Source organism: Heteronotia binoei, chromosome 8, assembly GCF_032191835.1.
Source record: "Heteronotia binoei isolate CCM8104 ecotype False Entrance Well chromosome 8, APGP_CSIRO_Hbin_v1, whole genome shotgun sequence".
Lineage (NCBI taxonomy): Eukaryota > Metazoa > Chordata > Lepidosauria > Squamata > Gekkonidae > Heteronotia > Heteronotia binoei.
In genome coordinates this window covers 94624392-94651006 of record NC_083230.1, presented here as the reverse complement: position 1 = coordinate 94651006, position 26615 = coordinate 94624392, and the positions used below count along the sequence as shown (strand labels likewise).

At 46.1% G+C, this 26615-nt stretch overlaps 1 protein-coding gene across 2 annotated transcripts in view; it reads right to left on the bottom strand.

The window, feature by feature from the left end:
- Positions 1-1964: 1964 nt before the first annotated feature.
- The window catches only part of HIPK2 (homeodomain interacting protein kinase 2), a 241329-nt gene continuing 216678 nt past the window's right edge, over positions 1965-26615 (bottom strand). For both annotated transcript variants that reach the window (XM_060245646.1, XM_060245647.1), the window contains exons 12-15: positions 24326-24607; positions 9686-9933; positions 7590-7750; positions 1965-2753 (exon numbers count right to left, since the gene is read on the bottom strand). In XM_060245646.1, coding sequence (XP_060101629.1) covers positions 2289-2753; positions 7590-7750; positions 9686-9933; positions 24326-24607 — 1156 coding nt within the window. In that variant the 3' untranslated portion in view covers positions 1965-2288. The remainder of the gene's footprint in view (positions 2754-7589; positions 7751-9685; positions 9934-24325; positions 24608-26615) is intronic.

Sequence of the window (26615 nt, the reverse complement as noted above, 5' to 3'; positions counted from 1 at the left end):
GAAAAACAAGACAGTTCAGATTTTTTGGAGCTGAGGAAATGGAGTCTAGCAAATCTGAAAAGTGATTTGTGTAGTGTGTGTGTTTTTTTTAATCACAGTAGGAATGAGGTGTGGGAACAAATAAACCAGCAAAATCATAACGGGTTTGATCATGGTTCTAAGTCAGGTCTAAATCCAGTTATCATATGCACTGGACCAAGAAGGGATTGCATCCATTCTGCTTGGTGCTTAAGCTTCCCACTGAAGGTGATGTAGCCTGGTTTAAGGTAGTGTTGGGCCACAGGCAGCTGTCCAACCTGCTCAGGTGCCAGTGCAAGTGCTTTTCCTGAAGAACTTCTGAAGAATTTCAGAAGAACCTCTGGAGCAAACCTGAGAAAGATGCTCTCAAGAATGAATTCCGTCCCTCTGTCTTCTTTCTTTTCCTCACTGAAAGCAATTCAAGTGAAAACATATAGTTCTTCCAAGGTAATCATCTCCCCACCCCTCCTCTCAGTTTAACATGAGGTACTGAGTGTATTTCTGATCCAAATCACACTTGGGAGCTCTCCTCCACCCTAACCCCAATACAAAACTGCAAAGAATTATGGGGGAAGCTGAGAGCATCCAAATCAGAAAATGAACCAATAAGCCCATCATCAAAATGTAAATATTTGGAAAGCTGCTTTACAGCCCCAAGAACCAATCCAGTCATTTCCATTCCCAGAACACCCTCCGAGACCCACCCATTTTTTACATTGTAGCCAAATTCTACAGCCACTCTCCCTCCCTGACTCTGAGAACGTACCCAAGACAGACAGTATGAAAGTTAAAGCACAGAAGTAAAGTAACAATATAGTACACAAAAAGAAGAAAGAGCTGAGATTAAAATTCCAACCAGCCTCAGTCAGTTTCTAGGAGTACCAGCGGAAGTAAACCCTTAAAACCGCAACTGTAGTTTGGTAAGGCACTACAAGGGAATGATGTAAAACTAAGACTGTGACAGTTTGCAATGGCTGTGCTGAGGACCACACCACAAGAGAAGGCAGCATCAGCGCGCACATGCGCACGCACACACACACATTCACACACACACATACCTATATACCTGGACAATCACATTTGTTACATGCCTATGTTATATCGCTTTTTTTGTGCAATCACATTGAGGAATAGTCTATTGGTATCATTGGAGTTTAACACAAAGTAGGAAAAAAGGGTGCATGTATGGTATAGTGCTACATTCTACCAAGGGCCAGCTAGATCTCCTTCTACTCCTAACACTAACTGCCCAATCCTAAACATTTTATAGTTGTGTTATCTGCTCACAACACTGTGCACATGCCACTGCAATGTTAGCATAAAGTCATGCTTTGTGATGTTTTTGCTACTGGCGTAGGCCACCATATGCACTTATCCAACAGAGCAGGAAATGTTAGGATTGGACTGAAAAATGGCGAGGGGTTAAGGGGTTATCCAAAGAAAGTAATAAAGAAAAAAGTGTTTCCAAGTAAGGAAGATGAGATTCTATTGTACATTATTAAAGACTTTTCTTAAGGAATAACATCACTCAGGGATTTATCCAGGGTGCTTAAAGTAAGAACAAATATCCTTATTGTCCCTGATCTAACCCAGTGGCATTTTCTGCTTAGTATAAGCCTGGCATGGAGTGAGTTGGAACTATTCATTCCCTCCTCTACCCCATTCCTTTCCTGTACATCTTTTAATCTTTCTTCCAGGAAAAAAATTCCACATCATACTTTGCATTTTTTTGTTTTTCACTTTGGGTTATGACCACCAGTGCAACGACAAGATGACAACCCTTTTGAAGTTCTGGATAAATCCCTAATTTGTATGCTTCTTGGTTTAATTAAAAAATATATACCCAAACACCTATGAAACTTTGTATTAGGAGGTTTGATAGCAAATTCCTAAATGTAGTCTCCTGTAACCAGATGAAAATAATCTGTAGAAGTCTATTGATGAAGTTATCAAAAAAAACAACAACCCCAGGACCGGAGAATGGCGGCCCTTCTGCTTCTTCCACCATTGAGTCTGGTGCAGAATGTTTTTTTGTGTTTTTGTTTTTCGTTCTTTTTATCCTTTTTCATTTTTTTTAAATAAAATGTGTACAACAGGTATCTCCTTTTCTCTTCGCCTTCTTCTCTTGCTCTCATTTCTTTACTCAGTCTCCTTTGTTCAAGTTTTGTTTTGAGCCTCCCATCGCATTGTCCACTGTCGTTTATTCTCTTCAGTATAAAACCGGCCTCGCTCCCCTCAGTGTGTGCCATGTTCTTTTCTCATTCCAGTGTTTAGATGAAAGGGTACTGGTTGACCTTGGTGGGGCTCAGGGGGTATCCAGTGTAGACTGAGGCTGGAGACGCACTGATATAGGTCTGGTGGGCAAACTGGGCCTGATATTGGCTTGGGTGGATGGTGGGCGACGGAAGGACACGAGGACCCATGCTGACAGGAACCTGGTGGACGATGCTGGCTGGGTACGTAGTGTGCTGTACAGCATGGCGAGCAGAACCTTGGGAAGCCACCAAATGGGCCACGGTGCCTGTGGAGCCCAAGGCAGCTGGTGCAGTGTACGTGTAGAGATGAGGTTGCGTGGGGAGGTGAGCAGCTGCTGCTGCCGCCAGGTGAGGATGGACTGTACCGTGGCTGGGGCTGTTGTGTGGGAAGGAATATGGCGCCTGAGCAATCGTTGGGGTGATGTACGCTTGCTGTCGACGGTGACTCCCTGTGCGGTCAGTCGTGATGTGCTGCTGGGCCTGTTCAAAAGATGAATAAAACAATCATATCTTTGGTCTCCTGAGTTTTTGAACACAGAGACAATAATAGGTTGCATCCTATGACTTTCATCAGATAAGCTGGTTCCTATTACTCCCTTCTACCAAGTCTTCCTCCAACGAACGACAGAATTCCTTCAACAATGAAAGACTTCTCTCCATCAAAGAAAGCCTTTCTCAGTCAAAGTCATTCCAAGTTGGAGAGAGTCTTCTTCCATTGAAAGAACCCTTAGCAGAAGAGAACTGGTGCAGCTCAGGGGTGGAATTCTAGCAGGAGCTCCTTTGCATATTAGGCCACACACCTCTGATGTAGCCAATCCTCCAAGAACTTACAAGGCTCTTTTTTGTAAGTTCTTGGAGGATTGACTGCATAAAGGAGGTGTGGTCTAATATGCAAAGGAGCTCCTGTTAGAATTCCACCCCTGGTGCAGCTTAGCTGAAAGCACTCAGAAGAGTATGCTGAAATGCCAAGTTTTCAACCACTTTCTCTAAAGGCACAAATACATACCAGCAAATACATTTTCTAAATGAGGCATGAGGCATTTCCAGAAGAGGACTGGCAGGTGTGTGTGTTAATCTATTGGGCACCTTATTATTACCCATTATTACCTCTCCCCCAGGGCTTCTTCTAGTCTTCTGACAATGGGAGAAAACAAACAAAAAGCCCAAGAACAATTTTTAGGAGAGAACCTGTCCCTTGCAAAAGCCCTTTTGCATTCACATTATGCGAGAGAAACAGAGTCAGGACCCCTATGTTTCTTTTGGAACATTCTGTTCTGACCCTGTTACCTTATAACAGACATAGGAGTTACAGGGGCAATTCTGTATAGGCTACACAAAGGAACCAAAGTAATATGAATTTTTAAAATTCATACAATTCTATTATCCAGTGCCTAGCTGGTCTGCAGGAAATGCATAGCCCAGAATAGAAGAGAGTGATAATGTCTTTACTTGTGTATTACTTTGTTATACTCCCACCAAATCTCACTTCAAACGAAGAACTGGTTCACAAGATATATTTTCAATCATTCTTTGTGGTATTGTCTCCAAAGTCCAGGCCTCGAATTCAGCAGGAGCTTACGGTGGCACAGCTCCTGAACCTTTCTGAGGGTTCTCCCTCCTCCGCTCCAACTTGTCCATGGAATAGTAGGTGCAGCTGCATAACAATTCCTGGAAGAGCTCCACCACTTATTTTTCTAGATTTAGATACTGGACTTATATCCCGCCCTCCACTCTGAAGAGTCTCAGAGCGGCTCACAATCTCCTTTACCTTCCTCCCCCACAACAGACACCCTCTGAGGTGGGTGGGGCTGGAGAGGGCTCTCACAGCAGCTGCCCTTTCAAGGACAACCTCTGCCAGAGCTATGGCTGACCCAAGGCCATGCTAGCAGGTGCAAGTGGAGGAGTGGGGAATCAAACCCGGTTCTCCCAGATAAGAGACCACACACTTAACCACTACACCAAACTGGCTCTCTACAAAGTGACCCCTGCCAAAGTCCCTATGTTTGACTGTCTTATGAAGTCAAAGGTGTAGGCAGACTCCTCAAATTCCACTCCATCTTAGATCAAATCAATGAATTATGATGAAAGGAATTAAGTGCAATGAAATGCCATCTCTTGATAGAACAACAATATTCCTGTGGGAAATTATCATACCTTCTTCCATCTAGGGCTTGTCTTTGACTCAATAATTCATCAAACGGAAGGCTGGTGCTTGTGAGACCATAACTCAATATTCTAACCTACTCAATGTTCTAGTCTACTCAGCAGATGTTTAGACTAGTGCATATCTCAAAGATAAAGTAATAAAATACTCAACCGAGTAGGATAAAATCATCTCCTCCTGCCATTAGTATCCTTCTGAGAATAACTCAAGTGAGAACAACCATGTTTCTGTACAGAAAATCTGGGACTACCAAGTCAGGGTCAAATATGTGAAAGAATGCCTACATGTTATCCCCTATTCCAGGTAACAGTGATTATTATGATTATCACAAGGTAAGCTATTCATGTGAAGTGACATGATCTTGCGGTAAGCAGTGATTTCCTTCAACTGCAAAATATGACTCCCATTGCATGTTGAACTGCTATGGGTAAATAGCTTACCATATGGTATCAGCTGCCAACTTTAAAAAGTCTCTAATGTGTAAGCCAGGCCTAAAGGGGCCTGGCTTTTTATTGTAACCTTTATTACATTGTTACATCACATGTAAATCAGCAGAAACTCCCAAGATGATGGATTTGCTTTTGACCAACTCTAGCTACTATTCACAAATCAGTTGGCATTTAGCGTCTAGCAGGTTTCAAACTGCAGATTTCCAACTTCAAATTGCAGATTTCAAACTGTCTCCTGAACAACTTTGTTCCTTGGAAATTCATATGCAAGTTCATTCATATCCCACTTTTCTCCCCAATGGGGAGCAAAGTGGCTTAAAAAATAAAAGTTAAGTAGAAAGGCAAAAGGGTGGGAAAGGCTTTTGAAGTATTCTCTTCTCCATTTCTCTCCCTCTCTTTCCACCAGATCTTTCATCTAGCTCCAGGCTCCAATGCTCAGGCTAGAGCTGAAGGACAAGAGCCTTTTGGTTCCCACCCTTTGGCTCTAAGAGTACAATTACTGAAAGACCAAGTTTCAGCATTTCTCATTTATTTATTTTATTTATTTATTTTTGCTGATTTCTAGTCCACCCTTTCCCAGGTTGGGCTCAGGGCGGATTACAACATAATAAAATAGTTAAAATCACACCATAAGACAATTAAATTTAAACAGTTAAAACCATTAAAATGAACTAAAAGAAGGCAGCGTCAGTGTACAGATATGTACATCCTTTACAGATTGAAACGCAGGATGTGGTCGGTGCAGGGAGGCCAATTAGCTGGTGTGAGGATGCCCACCTGCCTCAGCCAAAAGCCTGCTGGAACAGCTCCGTTTTAGAGGCCCTCCGGAATAGCAGTAAATATGGAAGGGCCCGCATCTCCTTGGGGAGCTGATACCACCAGGTTGGGGCCAGGACCGAAAAGGCCCTGGCCCTGGTCAAGGCAAGCTGGACGTCCTTTGGGCCAGGAATGGTCAGAAGATGTTGATTGGCCGAACGTAGATGCCTCCGGGGCTCGTATGGGGAGAGACGGTCCCATAGGTATGCAGGTCCCAGGCCGCATAAAGCTTTGAAAGTTAATACTAAAACCTTGAAATGGATCCGGTACTCAACTGGTAGCCAGTGCAGACTGTGCAGCAGCAGCTGACTGACTGCCCATTTAATAATTATCTTTGTGACCCTTCACAGCAAGACACTACTAGCCCTCCTGCTGTCTTTGCTCCAAACTGTTACCTCCTTACTTTCTATGGGTGCAAGCATACTGTCAGGTCGCTGCGGCAGTATCTCAGTTTTAAGTAAGCCAGGTGAGTTTGGGGAGGTTTATGTTGATCAGACAGCACCCCCTAATAGAGCACCATAGTATAACGGGCCCATGGTTGATTGTCCACATCACTAATGTGCTGCAACCATGGACCTGTGGCTGGGTTGAGTGTTCCCTGCCCCCCACCCCAAGTCCCGCTGTGTGGTTCTATGGGGCTGGTTCTATGGGGCACTGAACCTGTTTGGTTCTATGGGGCACTGAAGTGCATGTCAGAATGGGGCTGGGGGGGCACACCAGAAATTGAGTGGAACGATCACACTGCTCACGCATTTCCAAGGCATGCTGGGGTGATCAGACGGCTGGAAACCCACTGTGGAAATGCTTCACCAGCAAAGCCACCCAAATTTGCTGGTGGCTATTTAATCTGCATGGGAGTCGTTTTAGCGTGAGGTAAGGGTGAGTGGGGCACAGGAGCCAGATGTGCACACGTGATCATGCCCATTTAATCTGGAGGGGAGAGGTGGCTATGGTGGGCCAAACTGCTTGTCTGATTGCACTCTACGTCCCTGCTTTTCCTGGCTGCTGTTTGCTATGGTCATACTCAGATGGTCCATATCTGCCATTCTTTACTGGACACTGCTCATGACTGGATGATTTATTGGTCTTGGTTCTGCATTCTGTTTAAACTTTCTTGGCCAGACAATTACATTTATTTCCTCAGAGCAGGAGCCAAGTTGCACCTTTAAGACCAACCAATTTTTATTTAGAACATAAGCTTTCATGTGCTCTTAAGCACACTTCATCAGATGAGGAATCCAGGACAGTGAGCAAAGCCATACATAGCTGAGCTCTCACTGTGCTAGATTCCTCGTCTGATGAAGTGTGCTTAAGAGCACATGAAAGCTTACATTCTAAATAAAAATTAGTTGGTCTTAAAGGTGCCACTTGACTCCTGCTTTGTTCAACTGCTTCAGACCAACACAGCTGCCCGCTCGGATCTATTTATTTCCTCACTTTGTATATCCGATTGTTGTTACCCCATGAGAATATTTCCTCAAATTCTGCAAGAACTCACTGATCCCACTCCTGCAAGCAATTTCTCAAGCCTGTACATATTGCTCACTTACTTCTGAGCTAGCCAACAATTCCAGTCTCTCTCTCTCCCTCCCTCCCTGTCCTTTTCCTCAGAAGTTTAGTGCCCCCCCTTACAGTTAATCCTCACAACAACCCTAGTTTAGGCTGAGAATTAATGACTGGCTCAGAATCACCCAGTGAGCTTCACTGTGGGGATTTGAACCTCTGTCTCTCTGATCAATGCCCAGCACTCTAGCCACAGCCTCACACTGTTTGGCATTACTATATGCGAGTAAGTCCTAAATGGTCTCGTCGGTAATGCCCCTTCTTTGGCAGCAGTGAAACATTTGACAGGGCCTTCTGTCTCTCTTTCTTACTCACTTGGCTTACCTGGCTGAGATTAAGAGGCTGCTGCTGCTGGAAATGTGGCCCTGGCCGCTGCTGCCTGTAGGCAATGGCTCCAGATGAGCTCCCTGAAGAGTGACCACTGGTGGAGGTCACAATGCTGGAGGACTTCAACTTGTAGGAGGATGAATGGTGACTGGTAGTCACTGCAAAGGGAAAGAAAACACATCAAATCCTAATAATGGGAATAGGCTGGGACCAATGATGGAGCTAATGGTTACTCGTTTCCACAAGTCTGACCCATTTCAGGTTGAACCTGCTTTACTTAATGATTCACTTACTATCATTGTTTGCATGCTCTGTCTGTGGCAGTGATGCTCTGTATTCTTGGTGCTTGGGGGGCACAGTGGGAGAGCTTCTAGTGTCCTGGCCCCACTGATAGACCTCCTGATGGCACATGGGGTTTTTTGGCCACTGTGTGACACAGAGTGTTGGACTGGATGGGCCATTGGTCTGATCCAACATGGCTTCTCTTATGTTATGTTCTCTTAACAAATGGAATTGTGAGGGAACCTTGCTTACAGGGCTCCTTGCACATAGGACCCTGAGGAGCTACTTCTTTTTCCATTTGGGATCTCCACAAGACCTTTCTTTCCTAATTTAGCGATGTCTAGAGCAAGGGTGTCAAACATAAGGGCCCGGTCTTGGTTTGGTTCTGCATTCTGGGGCTCTTACCCAGTCCACAAGCAACTGGTATGTATAGAAATGGAAGCCACTCCCCCTTTTATGGCATCACTTGGGGAAAAAAAACTAGTCTTGCATATGATTATATACATTTATTGGGACTTTCATGGGTTCCCCAGAAAATCAATTGCTTTCACTGCTAGGAATCAATTGCTTTTGTTTGAATTTTGAGTAAAAAATAATATTGTTAATTGGGTTTGCCTGTGTCATTTTTAAAGTTTATATCTCTGGGATCTGATGTTACATTTTATGGCATATGTGGCCTAGCCCAACAAAGTGACATTTGTGTCAGATCCGTCCCTTGTAACAAATGTAACCTCTGGTCTAGAGAACATTTGGGAACCTAGGAAGCTAAGTAGCATCAATACTCAGAAAGAAGACCACCAAGGAAGACTCTGCAGAGGAAGGCCATGGCAAACCACCCCTGCTTCTCAGTTGCCTTGGAAGCCCCTTGCTGGGGTTGCCATCAATCAGCTGCAACTTGACAGCACATATGTACATAATGATGATGATATTGGATTTATATGCCGCCCTATACGCTGAATCTCAGAGTGGTCAGAATCTCCTTTACCTTCCCCCACTCCCCACAACAGACACCCTGTGAGATAGGTGGGACTGAGAGAGCTCTCCCAGAAGCTGCCCTTTCAAGGATAACTCTGTGAGAACTATGGCTGACCCAAGGCCATTCCAGCAGCTGCAAGTGGAAGAGTGGGAAATCAAACCCGGTTCTCCCAGATAAGAGTCCGCGCACTTAACCACTACACCAAACTGGCTCTTATAATGGCTGTTCTGGGGGTTGACTCAGCATGAAAATGAGGATATCTGATAAGAGTCAGTGACTGTATGAAGGAAATATTAATGCCTTCCAAACAAAGCCCACTGGCTGGTATGCAGCAAAATGTTTCTGTACAACATGTTTGAAATGCAACATGCTCACTGATATGGGGTGCAAAGCAGACTCTGAGCTTCAGAAAGCTTTCATATTTCCCTCTCTCCTCCTGCAGAGCACAACTAACAATCCTTGATTTGAAACAAACTCTGGCTTCCCATGAAGTATGAGTGTCACTACCTGGGTGAATGGGAGTTTGCTTGTTCCGCACAAATTAGGAGGGTAAAATGGGATTAAACCACAGTTTAGAATCCTAGCTTGTGCAGAGCAAACAAATCACCAGGGTGAGTGTGCTGTGGAAAATGAAAGTTGTTTTCAAACCAGGAATCCTCATTTGTGTTCTATGCAAAGAAGGAGAAATGCAAGGCATGTTCAGGCATGATAAACAAGCTGTGTTTGTGCTCACATGGCAAACTGTGGCTTAGTGTGACACCTGAATGCAGCTTGAATTAAATGGATTCTTTCATTTGCAATTTGTTTATTTCTCTTCAGGCGACACTGAACTTACCTGGTGCCAAGCTATCACACTCGACTAACACCTTGCTGGCCTGTGTTTTTAGAGGTGGTACAATGATCGTCCGGGGATTGCCATTGCAATGTGTTTCTGGCGCTCCTTTCGTATCATAGTTGTTCCCGTTGTTGTTTCCTCCACGGTGTTGCACTGCATAGGGACTGTTGTTGCCAGAGGAATCGGAGTAGGGGGAATCATGCACAGTCACACAGCTGATGACGTTCTTCCTTTGCTTAGACAGGGGGCTGTAAAATAAAAATATGTATGGTTTCCACGTGTCCTGGTACGCAAATGCCAGCTTGGGCTTTCCCCCCCTGTGGTTTTATAAGATCATAAAAGCCTTGCTAGATGAGGCCAATGGTCCATTTAATCCAGCATCCTGTTTCTACAGTGGCCAACTAGAAGTCCAAAGCCTCTCCTGGTGCTGCTTTTGAGGCAAGCAGAACTCAGAAGCATACTTTATCAGAAAACAGAGATTCCATTATGCCATCATGACTAATAGCAGCTGATGGACCCTCTTCTATGGATCTGTATAGCTCCCCTTTAAAGCCTTTTAAGCTAACAGTCATCACCAAATCCTGTGACAGTGAGTTCCACAAGTTAATTATACACTATATTAAGTATTTTCAATTATCTGCCCTGAATCTACTGCACATTGATTTCATTGGGTGCCCTCACATTTTTATATTTTGGGAGAGGCAGAAAAAATTGTCATCTGTCTCCTCCCCCTGCCACTCCCCTCCCCTCAGCCTGCATATTCACCCTGGTCTTTGGCTTTTAACTGCAGACACAACAGAGCAGGGGTGGCCAAACTGCGGCTCTTTCACACATATTGTGTGGCTCACCCTCTTGGCCAACCTAGAGAAGGCATTTGTTTCTTTAAATCACTTATCTGAGCCAAGCCAGCCAGCAGCTTGGAAAATGCATTTAAAGTTGCTTTCTTTCCAGCTCTCTCTCCCTCCTTCCTCCCCCATCTATTTGCCTTCCTCCCTTCCTTCTCTCAAACCTTGACGTACATGTCTTGCCGCTCTCAAACATCTGGTGTTTATTCTGTGTGGCTCTTACGTTAAGCAAGTTTGGCCACACCTGCAATAGAGGTTATGCATAGTATGGAAGGTTTCTTTATGTAATGTCTCTATAACATGCATAGCTGTATCATGTCCTGCCTCAAAAGTCAAAGGTGTGTGGGTCAGACTGGGGAGTTAAGAACAATTTCTAGTGTGGGAGGAAGAATTTTTATATGCAGAATAAGCAAACGGGTAGTCACTATAAGGTTTTTCCCCATCAATCATTGTAATGAGGATTAATTTTGCTGTTATAAAAAAAATGCATGGGCATAATTATTACACTGCTTCGCTCTTCCCATACTCTTTGCATTACTCCAAGCTAAACACACTGATTTTCTTCTGCATCAAGAGATTGTGCTGTTCTTTTCCACCTTTCAACATAGCTACTTTGCCATTTCATCGCAAAATACCAGGTTCTGAAAATTAAAGAATCAAAATTTCACACAAATTACCACATGCAAATTCAGACTACATCACGCATCCCAACCTGTACAGAATGTATCAAAGACATATTAAAGAAAACATTGATTATTTATTTATTTATTTATTTATTTATTTATATTTTTGTTAATTTATATTCCGCGAACAGGCTCAAGGTGGATAACAACAAAGGCTAAAACAATTAAAACTTACAAACTAAAACCACAACAATACAATACAATAAAACAAAGCAATATATATGCCATATTTTTATAATGGAGACTTTTCACTTGAGCATGCAGTAGGATAAATAAAGTAAGTAAATAAATACATTTTTTGAACTGAGGGTGAGCCAATGGGGGGCAGGGGAGGGAATGGGATCTTACATGCGAATCTTGCAGGTCTTCTTGATGGCACCTAGGCTTCACTACAGAAAATAGCAGCAATATTGTGATGACTGCATTATGTTGTTATGGCAACTATAATTTAATAAAAATGATGAGAAGAAATGGATACTGTATAAAGAGCTTGGTAATTAGATATGTTGGCAGAAGCCACCTCAGCAGGGAAAAAATACCCTGTAGAATCCAAGACGAGTTTTCTTGAATCTCCTCAGTACTATTTATTTCATTACGTGCTTCTTTCTGTTCCTAAATACCTCCATTTGCATTGTTTTAATGTTCCTTCAACACAAGTGGCATTATGGGGTAGACATTTGGGCTTATGTATACCTCATGCTTATAATGATTTTAAACTAGTTTTAAAATCATAGGCTTTACCAGAAAATCCTGGAAATGTTGGTTAGTTGAGAGTTCCCTTAGAAATATCTCATAGATAAGAATACTTTGCTCTGTCATAGAAAAATGATTCTCATATTCCTGGGGTAAAGGAATGATCTTTGCACCACTTTAAATTTATAATGCAAATATATGCCATTGGTCACAGCAATATTTAATCATGCTCATTCAAATTCTGCCACAAACTAGAACTAATAACAACAAAAACTCCCTGATCTGGATAGCCCAGGCAAGCTTCATCTCATCAGATCTCAGAAGCTAAGCAGAACCAATGCTGTCAAGTACTTAGATGGGAGACCTCCTTGGAATACCAGAGCCTGGAGACAGGGCAGCTTTTATTCAGCCACCTCTCTGACTATCCTGCATGCCGCCAGTAGGGGTCAGTCACCAGAGGTCACCATGACTTCCAAGTATGCATGCAAAGACACACACACATGTGCATATAAAAATACACCCCCCAAAATAAATAAAAAAGTACAAAAAATAAAAATACAACTTAAAAAAAACCCAATTAAAATAAAATCATCAATGAATACTGCACTCTATCCATCTATAAAATGCAAATATGTAGAGTTATGCAGCCTCAATTTGTCTTGAGGCCAGTGGGAAAGGGAGGAGATATTTAACCCTTCAAGCTACACTTGGTTTCAGACCAGGGTCACCATGTTGTTATTAGTATTTTACTGCTTTTTTTTAAAGGGCAAATATTTTCTTTTCCTTTGGAATAATACCATGGGATGCAGCTTTAAACAGAGAAAGCAGGTATCTCCTTTACCTGCATGGTCTTAGGCAAACTGAGTCTGCAGTTATGTGTGATCTGCTGTGCCCTAATTTGCAGTCAATTACTAATCCAAAGTTTTGTCATGAAGCTGTCCTGTGCCACACCGTGAACTTTGCTGACATATGGCAGCCATTCTGTGGCGCAAGTAGGATTTTCGATGAATTCTCACAAAATAGTGTAGAGCTGGTTCTTTTGTTGCTCTAAAATGTATTTTGAGACGGCACAAAAAAATCATCTGAGGGGTGGATTGGCCTATATGATCCTATGAATAAATACTGCAGTTGCTCAGTTTTCGGGGGCGGGGGGGCGGGCAAGGCTTTTATCTGAAGTGGAGACACTTCTGAAGAGAGAAATACCAGTGATAAACTAGATGAGGGCCAAGTATCTTGTGGCTAACATAACCTGAGGCTCAGGAATAAGCTCACAAAAAAAAAAAGGTTAGTAACAAGAACAGAAGCATTAGTGTAACCAGGGCTGGCTTGCCCACTAGGCAAACTTGGCAGTTGCCTAGGGCGCCAGGAGGTGGGGGGTGCCGAATTGGGCTCCCCCCTCATGGTGCCCATGGCAAACGCCTAGTTTGCCTGCCTGCCTCTTCCTCCCGCCGCTGCCACCTCCCTCCCTCCCTCCCTTTGCAGTGCTGCAAGCCAGCGCCACACTGTCCCCACCCCCTGAGCTGAGGCTGGTCCTTACTGGCTTTGATGCCGCTGGCGCGGCTTCTAATCCTTTGAAGGACCCACGAGAGGAGACTTTGCTCCCCCTCACTTTGGGTTCTGGGAAGGAGGGGGAGCGAACTCTCCTCCTGCAGGCCCTTCAAAGGATTAGAAGCTGTGCTAGCCGCATCGAAGCCGGTAAGGACCAGCCTTGGCTCAGCTGGGGGAGGGGGTGACAGAGCGTGGCGCTGGCTTGCAGCACCGCAAAGGGGAGGAGGGCAGCTGCAGCAGCTGCGGGGGTGGCAGGGGGGTAAGGATCAGCCTGGGGGAGTGGGCAATGGAGAATGGCACTGCAAAGCAGCACTGCGAAGGGAAAGAGGGAGGCCGGGGCGGGGTAAGAGTCAGCCTCAGCAGGGGGGGGAGGGGACGGAGTGCAGCACTGTCTTGCAGTGCTGTGAATGGAAGGAGGATGACCATGGCGGGGGGTGGTGGTGGTGGTGTGACAGCCAGGGAGCCTGCCTGGGGCGCCACACACCCACAGGCCGATGCTAAGGGTAACTAAAGGAATATGAATATGTCTGTTTATTTAGGACTTATCTCCTCCCTCCACACTTGTGTCTCTTTCCACCTCTCCAACCAGATTTATGCTGGCAAATCAATCCCCTGTCACTGATCTAGGGGTTGTCAACTTCCATGTGATACTTGATGATCTCCTGGAATTACCACTGATTTCCAGAATGCAGAGATTCGTTCCCCTGGAGAAAATGGCAGCTTTGGAGGGTGGACTGTATTGCATAACTCCTCTGCTGACCTCCCTTCTCTCTCAAAAAAACATCCTCCCCAGACTTTGCCCCCAACTCTCCAGGAATGTTCCAAACTGGAGTTGGCAACCTGACTTTTGCTAGACACAGAATTGACAAAGATCACACATCCACAAAACTGTAGGCTACTGCAGCCTCAGTTTGCATCAGGGACATGCAAAGATGGAAGAGAAGGGGTGTTGAACTCATTTGTTATGAGGGCCGGATTTGACATAAATGAGACCTTGTCGGGCTGAGCCATATGTGTCATAAAATGCAATGCCAGGTAGTGGAGATATACATAAAGGGCCCAGACAAAAACAATTATTAAAATAAAGCATGCTTAAAATATTGGCATGCTTGCAATATTTTGTTTAACAGTCCTTGATAACTGACACCTCTTTCTCTGAATATTGCATCAAAAACTGGAGACAATGCTGTGCTGTAGCAATCTTGAGTATGCTGTTCAGGTGTGCATCCGTAAGTTGCAAACCTACTTTTGATTTATTGACATTCATTACAGAAATCACATGGTTAATGCTTTGAGCCTAAGACCCAGAGGAAAACATGAAATGGCTGGGCATTGTGAGTTTTTCTACATAAATTGCTTCATGTGTTGGTCAAGAACATATGAAGGAACCATGACACAGACTGAGGCTATGTGTTTGTCTACAAAACTATAGTCTTCCCCAGAGAAACAACTACAACTCCTATGTGGCAGTACAAGAATAGAGAGACAGCTATGTATAGCAGTCAGACCAAGTCTAATTCAAAATCCCCAATCAATCAAAGGAAATCAAAAGAAAATGTGGAATGTGAAACCCCCCCAAAGGAAATGTGCTGGGTGAACTTGGTCTGGACACACTCTCAGCCTAATCCTGGTTGTTGTTATTCCTCTTCTGGATCATGAAGGTGTGACTACAGTGAAAAGCGGGAAGCAAATCCAGTTGCACCCAGGAGAGGCCTGGCATAATAAGCCAACAAAACACATGCTCTCTATCTCTCTGTAGCAAGGCAAAAAGCTCAGATCTTGAATAAAATGTTGTTGGTTTTAAAACTGCTTTCTCTGTATCTCTCTCGTGCAATCGATGGAGGGAACTGGGTGAAGGAAACTCTCCCTCTCTCCCCCCCTAAAATACTAATTATGAAAATAGTTTTGACTTGATGAAACTAAATGAGGGTTGAAGGGTTAAACTCCTTCTTCCATCCCAGCATGGTCCAGAGGAAAACTGAAATTGCCTGATCCTGAAGTTTGTATTTTATTGAACATACCGTACATGCATCAAGTTGTGTCCTGTGTGACTATTCAACGAAATGCTTCAAGTCAATCACACTGCCTTGAATAATGTATCCGTAAGATTACCTGTTTGCAAAAATTTCTTTGCTGCATTCAAATTTTACATGTTTAAGAGATAACACTCATACCATTTTAAGTGTCATGTGTGAAATGACTCCAAGTTGTGAGGATTGGGTCCCCACTGGGGAGAAAGAATGCATGGGTATGCAATGAAATTAATGAGAAGTACATTTAGGACAAAGATGAGGAAGTACTCCTTCACCCAAAGAGTAATTAACATGTGGAATTCACTGCCACAGGAAGTGGTGGCAGCTACAAGCAGAGACATCTTTGAGAGGGGATTGGATAAACATATGGAGCAGAGGTCCATCAGTGACTATTAGCCACAAGGTATAAATGGAACACTATGTCTTGGGGTGGCTTTATATTCTTAGTGTCTGCGGGCAACAGAAGTAGGCCATATGGAGTTCTGGCCTTTCTAGTGGACCTCCTGATGGCACCTGTGTTTTGGCTACTGTGTGACACAGTGTTGGACTGGATGGGCCAATGGTCTGATCCAACATAGCTTCTCTTATGTTCTTATATTCTTAAAGTGGGCTTTAAATGAAGCAAATAATAAAATTCAGCTATGCATCTCTCCCAGTGCCTTGTATGTTTGGACCCTACACTATCCTATACTTGGTGCTGTAGGGACACAATTGGCTTGTTAGAACATGAAACCAACATGTACATGTAAGTCGGTATCACCTGCATTTATCTAAAGACAAGATGCTTCTCTGCTTATGCTCTCTACCTTGTAAGGTATGATCTGATTAGTGCTTGGGTAGACTCTCAAGGAACTGCTGCTATTTGCGTTTTCACAGAAAGGGAAACGTATTTTTGCTTCTTTCTCCCTATATTCTTTGGTACAACTTGAAATGGATTTTGCAACTGGTTTCATCCAATTCCATTTAATATGCAATACCTCCCATATACCATTTTAAAACCTGGACACCCTGCTAAGCGGAGACTTAACTTTCATAGCCTGAGTCATCCTTACTCTTTTCTTTTTGTTATTGATCTGTACTTCCAGCTGGTGAAGGATTCTGGGGCATTTGAAAGCTTGCTTACTAATTTGAGTTAATCCATAAAAGGTCTTACATGGTTTTTGAATTTTTTTTTCTAAAAGATGACCTGTAATCATTGTGGTTTCAAAATGGAAATACAGTGAAGCAAGACTATCTTCAAAAGAGCAAATGTTAACTACAGCTTCTAATATGCATCACTGGAATCTGAATACTTGTTTATTTTGGGATATATTAAACTCAGTACTTTGCTAGTCTTTTAAATTTGTCTAATATAAAATTTAAAGAAAATGCCTTTTCCAGTTTAAAGCTTTTGTATTTCTCTTATCATGCTAAAAACTGTCTCCATTAGATGGCAGGCTTGCATAATATTATTCTTGAAGCCCTTCTGGTTCCTTTTTATTTAGAAGTTAAGTGTGTCCCACTGTTTTTCTATCCATAAGAAAGACAGGTTGCTTACCTGTAACTGTAGATCTTCGAGTGGTCATCTGTGCATTCACACCCATGGGATAGTGCGCCTGCGCCGATCCCTGAATCGATATCTGAAAAGCCTGGGATTTTTCCGCGCTCGGCGCCAATAGGCATGCGCAGGCATCCCAGTACGCATGCTCACCGGTGCCAGCGTGGGGATCCCGCCAGTTCCTTCCTGACCGCCCCTACTGGAGGGAGACCATCAGCAGTGGGGAAGGAGGGCGGGTAGTGTGAATGCACAGATGACCACTCGAAGATCTACAGTTACAGGTAAGCAACCTGTCTATCTTCTTCGTGGTCTCTGTGCTTCACACCCATGGGAGATTAGCAAGCAAGACATACCTGGAGGCGGGAAGACGGTCAACCAGAAGAAACGGCTTGCAACATCGCCGTTCCCAACCGAGTCCTCTGCTGAGCATGCACATCCAGCATGTAGTGCTTCATGAAGGCATGCGGAGAAGACCAGGTGGCAGCCTTGCAGACATCAGAAAGGGACACGCCTTTCAGGAACGCCACCGACGTGGCCATCGCTCTTGTGGAGTGTCCACGAACAGGTCCAGGTAATGGCTTCTTCGCCAACAAATAACAGAGTTTAATTGTCTCAGTGAGCCATTTTGAGAGCCTCTGAGACGAAATCCTGGAACCTATCTTGGGAGCAGCATACGAAACAAAAAGCTGCTTGTCCTTACGAAAAACCTTTGAACGTTTCAAATAAAACAGTAAAGCACGCTTAACGTCCAGAGCATGCAACCTACGTTCCTCGTCCGAGGAAGGGCTAGGGTAAAAAGTGGGCAACCAAACTTCTAAATTGAGGTGGAACTGAGAGACCACCTTTGGAAGAAAACTAATGTCCGGAGCCAGGGAAACCCCAGCCTCTCTAAAAACAAGATAAGGGTAATCACACTGCATCACTGTGAGCTCCCCAACACGACGTGCTGATGTGATGGCAACCAAAAATGCAGTCTTCCATGTCAAGAGCTGCAAAGAGCACGTGGCCATCGGCTCAAAGGGGCACCGAGTTAGTTTGTCCAGCACTAAAGTCAAGTCCCACAACTGAGGGGGCGATCTTGACGGTGGGTGCAGCCTAAACAACCCCTTCAAAAATCTTTTGGACTGAGAGTGTGCGAAAACAGAGTACCCCTCCACCGGATCATGGAAGGCAGATATTGCTGCCAAATAAACTTTAATGGAGGAGAAAACCAGGCCCGCATCCACTAGTGACAGCAAAAAATCAAAAATTTTCGCCAATCCCACCTTGCTAGGTGAGACCGAAGGGTCAACTAAAAACTTAGAAAATTTCCGCCACTTCCTGTCATAGGAAGCGCGGGTGGACGGTTTTCTGCTGTTCATAAGAACTTGCTGGACCCTGTCAGAGAACCCTACTGGTCGATGAACCATGCTGTCAGCTTCAGCTGGGGCACATTGGGATGGAATACATGCCCCCCCCTGAGCCGACAGAAGGTCCAATTCTGCTGGGAACTGGTAGAAGACCCTCCTTGAGAGTTGGAGCAGGATCGAAAACCAGTTCTGGCAAAGCCACCAGGGAGTCACCAGGATGCAGCATGGTCTTTCCCTTGCTATTTTGTTGACCACCTTCATCAACAACAGCAGAGGCGGGAACATGTAGAGAAACCAGCCCTCCCAAGGAAGCAGGAGCCCATCTCCCAGAGATGCTGGATCTGCTCCCCCTCTGAAACAGAACCTGGGGCATTTCTTGTTCTCGGCCGTGGCAAAGACATCCAGCTGCGGGTACCCCCAAAGCTGGAATACAGGCTTCAGAAAACACCACTGCAGTTCCCACTCGTTTGGGGAAGCCCCACCTCTGCTGAGGGAGTCTGCCTGAATGTTGAGGACCCCCGGAAGATGTGCCGCCTTCACGAAGATGTCGTACTGGAGACACTCCAACCAGAGATCCATCGCCAATGCGCAGAGCCGACGAGACACTGTCCCCCCCGCCTGTTGATGTAGCAGAGGGAGTGGTATTGTCCATAAGCAGCGCTACAGTCTTCCCTGCCACTAGAGGACGGAAAGAGCGCAGGGCAAAGTGAACCGCCAGTAGTTCCAGGTAGTTTATGTGGAACTGAGTCAGTTTTGGCGGCCACTGGCCCCCCCCACACACAGGCCCCCCAACCCCACAAGGAAGCATCTGTGGTGATAGTCACAGTGGGAGTTGGCTGATGGAAGGGAGCTCCCTGGCAGATGTTGTTCTCTGACTCCCACCACTGTAGCGACTGAAGAGTCCCTGATGGGATAGTGAACCTCTTTCAAGGTGAGTCTCTGAGTGGACGAAACTGGTAAAGAAACCACAACTGTAGGCCTCTCATTCTCAGTTTCACGAAAAGTAGCACGCTTGTCATCGCCACCATCAGCCCCAGCATCCACTGAAGCTGCTGTGCTGTGCCCCACTTTCGCCTCTGAAGCAGTTGTACCAGACCGACAATGTCCTTTGCCCTCTGCGAAGGCAGGTATGCACGATGCTGGTCCGAATCCAGCAAAGCCCCTATGAACTGCACTGTCCTTGACGGAGTAAGATGGGATTTCTCCAACTTGACCTGCAACCCCAAGGTGTCGAGAAGACGTAGAGTGATAGCAATGTGCGTTGACAAACTTTCCCTCGACTTCGCCACAAGCAGCCAGTCGTCGATGTATGGAAAAACGACAACTCCCTGGAGACGGAGATGGGCAGCCACAACGCTCATCATCTTCGTAAACACCCGAGGTGCAGTGGACAGGCCGAACGGAAGGGCTTTGAACTGGAAGTGCTGGGAACCCACTGCAAACCTGAGGAAACGTCTGAACACTGGTTGGATGCTGACATGGAAGTAGGCATCCTTGAGGTCCAGGGTCGCCATCCAGTCCCCTTGGTTGATGAGGGGCAGGATTGTTTGCAGTGTGGCCATTCTGAACTTCTGGTACAGAATGAATTTGTTCAGATTCCGAAGATCCATAATTGGTCTTAAGCCCCCGTCCCTCTTGGGGACCAGGAAGTAATGAGAGTAAAAACCTCCCGTCCTGGCCTCCGCCGGAACTCTCTCTATGGCTTGTTTATGTAGGAGGTTGTTCACCTCCGCCAGCAGAGGTGGGGAAGGGGGAGTGGTAATCACCACGGATTGGTTCGGAATCTGCACAAACTCTATTTTGTAGCCCTCTTTTATGATGGACAGAGCCCACCTGCCTGTAGAGATCAACTCCCAGGCCGGTAGGAAAGGGCGGAGGCGGATAGATGCTGAAGTGGGGGCGATGACGCGTGCCACAAGAAAGTCAAAGGCCCTACTTTTGAGGGCGAGCACCCTTAGACTTGCCAGTGGTCTGAGGACCATAGCGGTTCCTGTTGTTGCCTGAGTACGATGGTCTGTCAGGCTGGGTGGAGCGAGGTCGCCATTGCTGTTCGGGCGAAAACTTTTGGTAAGGCTTTTTGGCCCATGGTTTGGGCCACTGCTTCGCCTTAGGAGCACTGGAGGTGGCCTGCACACCCAGGTTCCTGGAGGTCTTGAGGCTCTTATCGATTTCTTGCAGTGAAAGGAGAGGGTTGAGATGTTCCCATGCCTGCACACCCAGGTTCCTGGAGGTCTTGAGGCTCTTATCGATTTCCTGCAGTGCACTGTCTGTGGTGGTGCTAAACAGGCCATCCCCTTCGAAGGGCAAGTCCTCGACAAAAGCCCTAGTGTCCTGCTGCAGGGCTGTTGATCGTAACCAGGAGTGCCGACGAATGCACACAGCGGATGTGATTGCCTTTGCCGACACGTCCACCATGTGCTTTGCTGCAGCCAATTGCTGTTTGGCCACAGCAAAGCCTTCCTTCTGCAGCTTCCTGGCAGCAGCCTTTTTGTCCTCGCTCAGGGAAGAAAGGAGAGGGGTGAGTTGTTCCCATACAGAGTACTGGTATCTAGCCATGCAAGCCGCATAATTAGATACCCTTTACTCCTAGGGCCCTTGCAGAATAAACGTTTCTCCCCATGTTGTCCAGCTTCTTTCCCTCCTTGTCTGGTGGGGATGAGTGGACCTTCTGTGCCTTGGAGGAAGAAGAGACGACCACTGAGTTTGGTTTCGGATGGGTGAAAAGGAACTCAGCCCCCGTCTCCTGGACCCTGTACATATGGTCCAGCCTTCTGGATGACACTGGAGTTGAAGATGGTTTCTTCCAGGGCTCCTTCATTGCCTGCAGAATCACTTTGGTGACTGGCAAAGCGATTGCTGTGGATGTGTCCCTTTGCATAATGTCAAAGACATTATCATCCACGACGGGTTGTAGTTGCGTCACAGGCAGGGAGAGGGAGGTTGCCATTCTCTTCACCAGGTCGCCATAGGACTTCAGATCCTCCGATGAAATAGGAAGATCTTTGGCCGTCTGGGAACCTGGCAAAGGCTCCAAAGCACCTTCCTGGGCGTTGGTACCACTCTCTGAGTCCGATGAAGAAGACTCCCGAAGTACGGAGTGCTCAGAGAGGATCGGCGTCGATTCCCGAATCGGTGAGCGGATCGACGTCGATGGTCGCCGACGAGTCTCAGCTGCTGGAGTGGTGCGCCTCTCCGGAGGGATTGATACCGATGGCCTTCGGGAATGGTGCAACAGCCTCGACATGCAGGATGCCTCGGTGGATACCACTGGTAAGGAGGGTAGGGATATGTGTAGGTGGGCGGCCACTGACGCTGCTCCCACGATGGTAGCGGTGGGAAATGGCATGGTGCCATAGAGGGCTCTAGCTCCCGTCTGCCTCTGGGCTCCATCGGGGGAGACGGGTCCATCGGAGCCGAAGCCTCCACTTCCGAGATCGAACCGCTCCCGCTGCAACGCCACGACCGGGATGATAAGAATCGCTGGGTGAGGTCGATCTCCTGCTCAGACAATGAGAGACGGGGCTGTTGAGTACTGCCTCTCGATGCTGATGGGCTGTGGCACGGGGACGCCAGGATCTTCCTCGGCGGAGCAGAGGTCATCGGTGCCGAAGCGTCATGAGAAGGCGATGGAGTGCGGGGCCTCTTCGGCTTCTCCTTGGATTTGGCCTTCTTCGAATCGGATGCTCGGATCCCCGAGTCATCCCGACGCTTCTTGGCGGGTGTGTCCACTGATCCCTTATGGGATCATTTTGTGGAGGAGCCTCGCTCTATCGGCATTTCGGTCACGATCGGGGTAACATCGGCCGATGTGACCGTCGGGGCCGGGGTGTCTGCCATGGTTGATGCCGATGGGCCTGATGCCGATCTCTGAGGGCGGAGTGCCGACTCAGTCAAAGCCGCCGAAATCCACACCACCCGGTTCTTCCGTGTTTGCTTGGAGAAGCGGAGACAGTGTGGGCAGGACTCCACACGGTGCGCTTCACCCAAGCAGAGAAGGCACAGAGAATGGCCGTCTGGGGGGGCAATCTTCTTCCCACAAGAGCGGCAGCGTTTGAAAAACCCCCAACGTCTTTCCATAGACGCCAATCGCCAAAAAACCCACTCAGAGTCCTCTGAAGGGAAAAAAACTTTTGGGGGAAAACAAACAGGGGGAAAGGCCCTGAAGGGCAGTTCAACAAACACACACAAACTTTTTTTTTTTTAAACTAACGATCTAACTATCTATCTACTCTAAGAAAACAACAAACGGGCTATATACAACGAGTAAAGGCAAAAAACCGATATCTCACTGACCGGGGACCGAAAGGTAAACCTCTCCGCGCAGTGGTCAGAAAGGAACTGGCAGGATCCCTGCGCTGGCGCCGGTGAGCATACATACTGGGACTCCTGTGCATGCCCATTGGCGCCGAGCGCAGACAAATCCCGGGCTTTTCAGATAGCGATTCAGGGATCGGCGCAGGTGCTCTATCCCATGGGTGTGAAGCACAGAGACCACGAAGAAGATCTGACAATCTTTATAAATATCTATCGATTTAAAAACAGCTATATAAAATGCATACGTAAAACTGGTGAATTAAAATACAGTCAGCTTCCTCACAAAGGTAATGCTGTTTCTTCTAGTACTTTATGAGATAACTCACGTATCTCATAATCATGTGCACATATATACTTTCTCCTATACCTCGATACTGAATGGAATTACAAAAATTCAAAGGGACTGGTTTCCTAGCAAGCGTATTTTACGGCTGCAGACTTTTACAAAAAGGATTATATTTGGCAACAATAGATACTGTTGATTTATATTTTTATATAGGAAACTTTCTTCCTGTATCACACTGGCATTTGCATCATGAAAAGTACAGAGCTGGAAGAAACGCAGCCTGTAAACATCGTTATCATGAAACCTGATTCCCCTCCCTCCCCCGCACAAAATCCATCTCTTGGAAGGCTTCTCATTACTGTGTGCCAGGACCTATTGGCCTGACCTGGCTCCTTCCAATCCGGAATCCAGGTTAATTTTCCAGAGAACATCCAGGAAATTCATACTCCCAGATTATTTCTGGAGTGCATATGGAGGGAGAGGGAGGTGCCACTCCTAATGATCACTAATTACCATCAAATAGGCTTCTCCACCTCACCCAGTTCATGGTGTATTTGGACATATTCCAACCTGAGCTCTGATACTGTAGGAGCTGCAGAACAGTTAAAAAGCTAGATGCTCAGAGAATTTCAAGTAATTGTAGTTTTCTAAATAAATGTTTAAATAAATAAAGGCTTGTTTGTTCTTCCTTTCTATTTAGACCTACTCCCCCCATACCCCACCAAGTCTGTGCAGAAGGAATGCCAACCACCAGCTATAAATGACCAAACAAAATCTTACAAAACTTTGAAGGGCTGGAATCTGACTAACTTTTCTGCTTTTGAAAAAGGGAAGAGATCTCCTTTGCCCACCCCATGGAAGGAAGGAAGGAAGGAAGGAAGGAAGGAAGGAAGGAAGGAAGGAAGGAAGGAAGGAAGGAAGGAAGGAAGGAAGGAAGGAAGGAAGGAAGGAAGGAAGGAAGGAAGGAAGGAAGAAGCCGTACTGAGATTCTTGGGACTTCCATAGGCAAAAGGCCTGTGGAATGGGGGCTGTAGTAAGGAGGAGAATTAGACAAAACTGAGTGGGAAAGATTATGGACAGATCCGACCCAAGGTTTCATTGCTCTAGTCCAGAGGTCCCCATGTGTTCCCAGGGGCATATGGAGGTGTTCAGATTTGTTCTTTCCATTGAAAATGAATGGGGAAACAGTCGTGCACCAGCATTTTGAGGAAAACAGGGAACAGAAATTATGGGCTGCTGGCAACACACTAAGTGATAGTGCCACAGTTCTGAACCTATCATTTCCATGCTTGCACCAACACACACGCATCCTTCCACCCACACTTTGGGAAATGTAAGCAATGTCTTCTCACCTGGTCGGTGCATGTTTCTGCTCCTCCTCCTCATCAGTGTCACTGCTGATGGTGATAACACTCACGGCAGGGCTGGGCGTGTCAGGAATGACTATTGTCTGTCGCTGCCGCTCCCGCGTGGTACTGGAAGCCCCATCACCCCACCCACATGTGACCGAGGTGCTGCAAGCAGGGCTGTTATGCACCATGGCACAGCGGGGAGGGGTGTTCTCCTTCACTCGCTTAGATCTCTGCGGGGAGCTGATCGTTTGAGAGGAGGACACCTCGAAGCTGGACATGTTTCTGCAAAACAGGAAATGAGATGCTCAGGGCATATGATTCCATGTCGGGATGCATTCTTTGTCTTTTTACCTGGCCGGTGGGGGAGAGAACCTTCCAGGAGTGGGGAGAGCAACGGTGATGTTGCTGTGCATGACATTGTCAGCACAATGACATCACACAGAAGTAACATCATTATGCTGGGCATGTCACATGGCAATGGTCTAAAACTCTGTGGTTACCACAGAAATTGCTAAGGTGTTTTACTTTACAGCAGAACAAAGTCTGAGTCCTGTGGCACCTTTAAGACCAAAAAAATTAATTGGTCTCTATGGTTACCATATAGTTTTGGCCAAAATGCTAGTGTCCACTGTGTGACATGCTAGTGTGATGACATCACTTCTGTGACAACATTGACACAGGATGAGGCTGTTTGGAGGTGGGGCTTCCCTTGCTGGCCAGCAGCAGATTGGAATTTCCAAAATCAAGGGAAACCCCATTTGGATCGGGGGTCTGACAACCCTAACTTTGTTTCAGGTGTTCTGAAGTAGAAGAGCAAGATTTGAGTCCTCCAGCAGTTTAAAGAGCCAGTTTGGTGTAGTGGTTAAGTGTGCGGACTCTTATCTGGGAGAACCGGGTTTGATTCCCCACTCCTCCACTTGCACCTGCTAGCATGGCCTTGGGTTAGCCATAGCCCTGGCAGAGGTTGTCCCTGAAAGGGCAGCTGCTGTAAGAGCTCTCTTAGCCCCACCCACCTCACAGGGTGTCTGTTGTGGGGGAGGAAGGTAAAGGAGATTGTGAGCCGCTCTGAGACTCTTCGGAGTGGAGGGCGGGATATAAATCCAATATCTTATTCTTCTTCTTAAAGACCAACAAAATTTCCAGAGTATAATCTTTCAAGAATCGATGTGAATGGAGGGAGTTTTGACTCTCGAAAGCTTACACCCTGGAAATCGTGTTGGTCTTCAGGTACTATTGGAGTAGGCTCCTCTTTGCTAATTGATTTTTTTTAAAAAAAATATGATTGCAATGAACCTATGTTTTAATCTATTTTTTATTTAGAAAACCCACATGTGGCTATTCCAGAGAACCGCTTCAGGAAGATTTTAACCAGGGGGAGCCTACACTGGCATTCCTTTTAGCAGTACAGTACTTCCCTTCTGGTCCCATGTGCACTCCAAACATAGGGACAGGCTGAGCACCAGGGCTTTCTTTGAGCAGGAATGCAGTTCCAGCTGGCTTGGCACCAGGGGGTGTGGCCTAATATGCCAATGAGTTCTTGCTGGGCTTTTTCTACAAAAAAGCCCTGTGCGAAACACTGGTGACACCAGGGGGTGTGGCCTAATATGCAAATGAGTTCCTGCTGGGCTTTTTCTACAAAAAAAAAGCCCTGCTGAGCGCTGTAGTAAAATCAAGGCTAACTCTGTAATGAGGGCACTCAAGAGTCTGGTGGGAGACAGCTTCCCTTCTTACTGCCCAGGAGCCAGCCAGCTGGCCTGCTGCCCCGGATCAAGAGTCATAGGAAACAATCACTGCTTCCCCAGCCTCACTTTAAAAACAGTAGAGCAAGCTGTGCCCTGCCACTTCCTGACCTCATGCAAGCCTTTCTTTTTTTGCAAGACTTCTGTCCCCATTTTTGGTCACTTCCTGCCAGAACAGCCAAAAGAGTAGCTGACTCTCACAAGAGGTCAGGAAGTCCTGCGGGACACATCCTGCCAGCTGTGCTACTTGTAAAGAGGGGCAAGGTTGGGAGGAGTTAAGGACGACTGTTCCTTCTGGCTTCTCCACAGAAGGTGGTGCTGACAGCAGCAGTCTATATGCCAGCATACCGGGGACTAGGGAGATGGGTAGATTGGAGAGGGTTCATGAGTCACTTTTAATACTGGGCTTGAAAAAATATGGTCAAGATTAAAAAAACTCTGCCTTTCCAAAGCAGTCACTGAGTTAGGGCCAGCATTATCACTGTGGGCAGCAGAATCCATAACTGTTAAGGGTATTTGTTCTCCAGCTCAAGGTCCCTGAGTTCATTGGC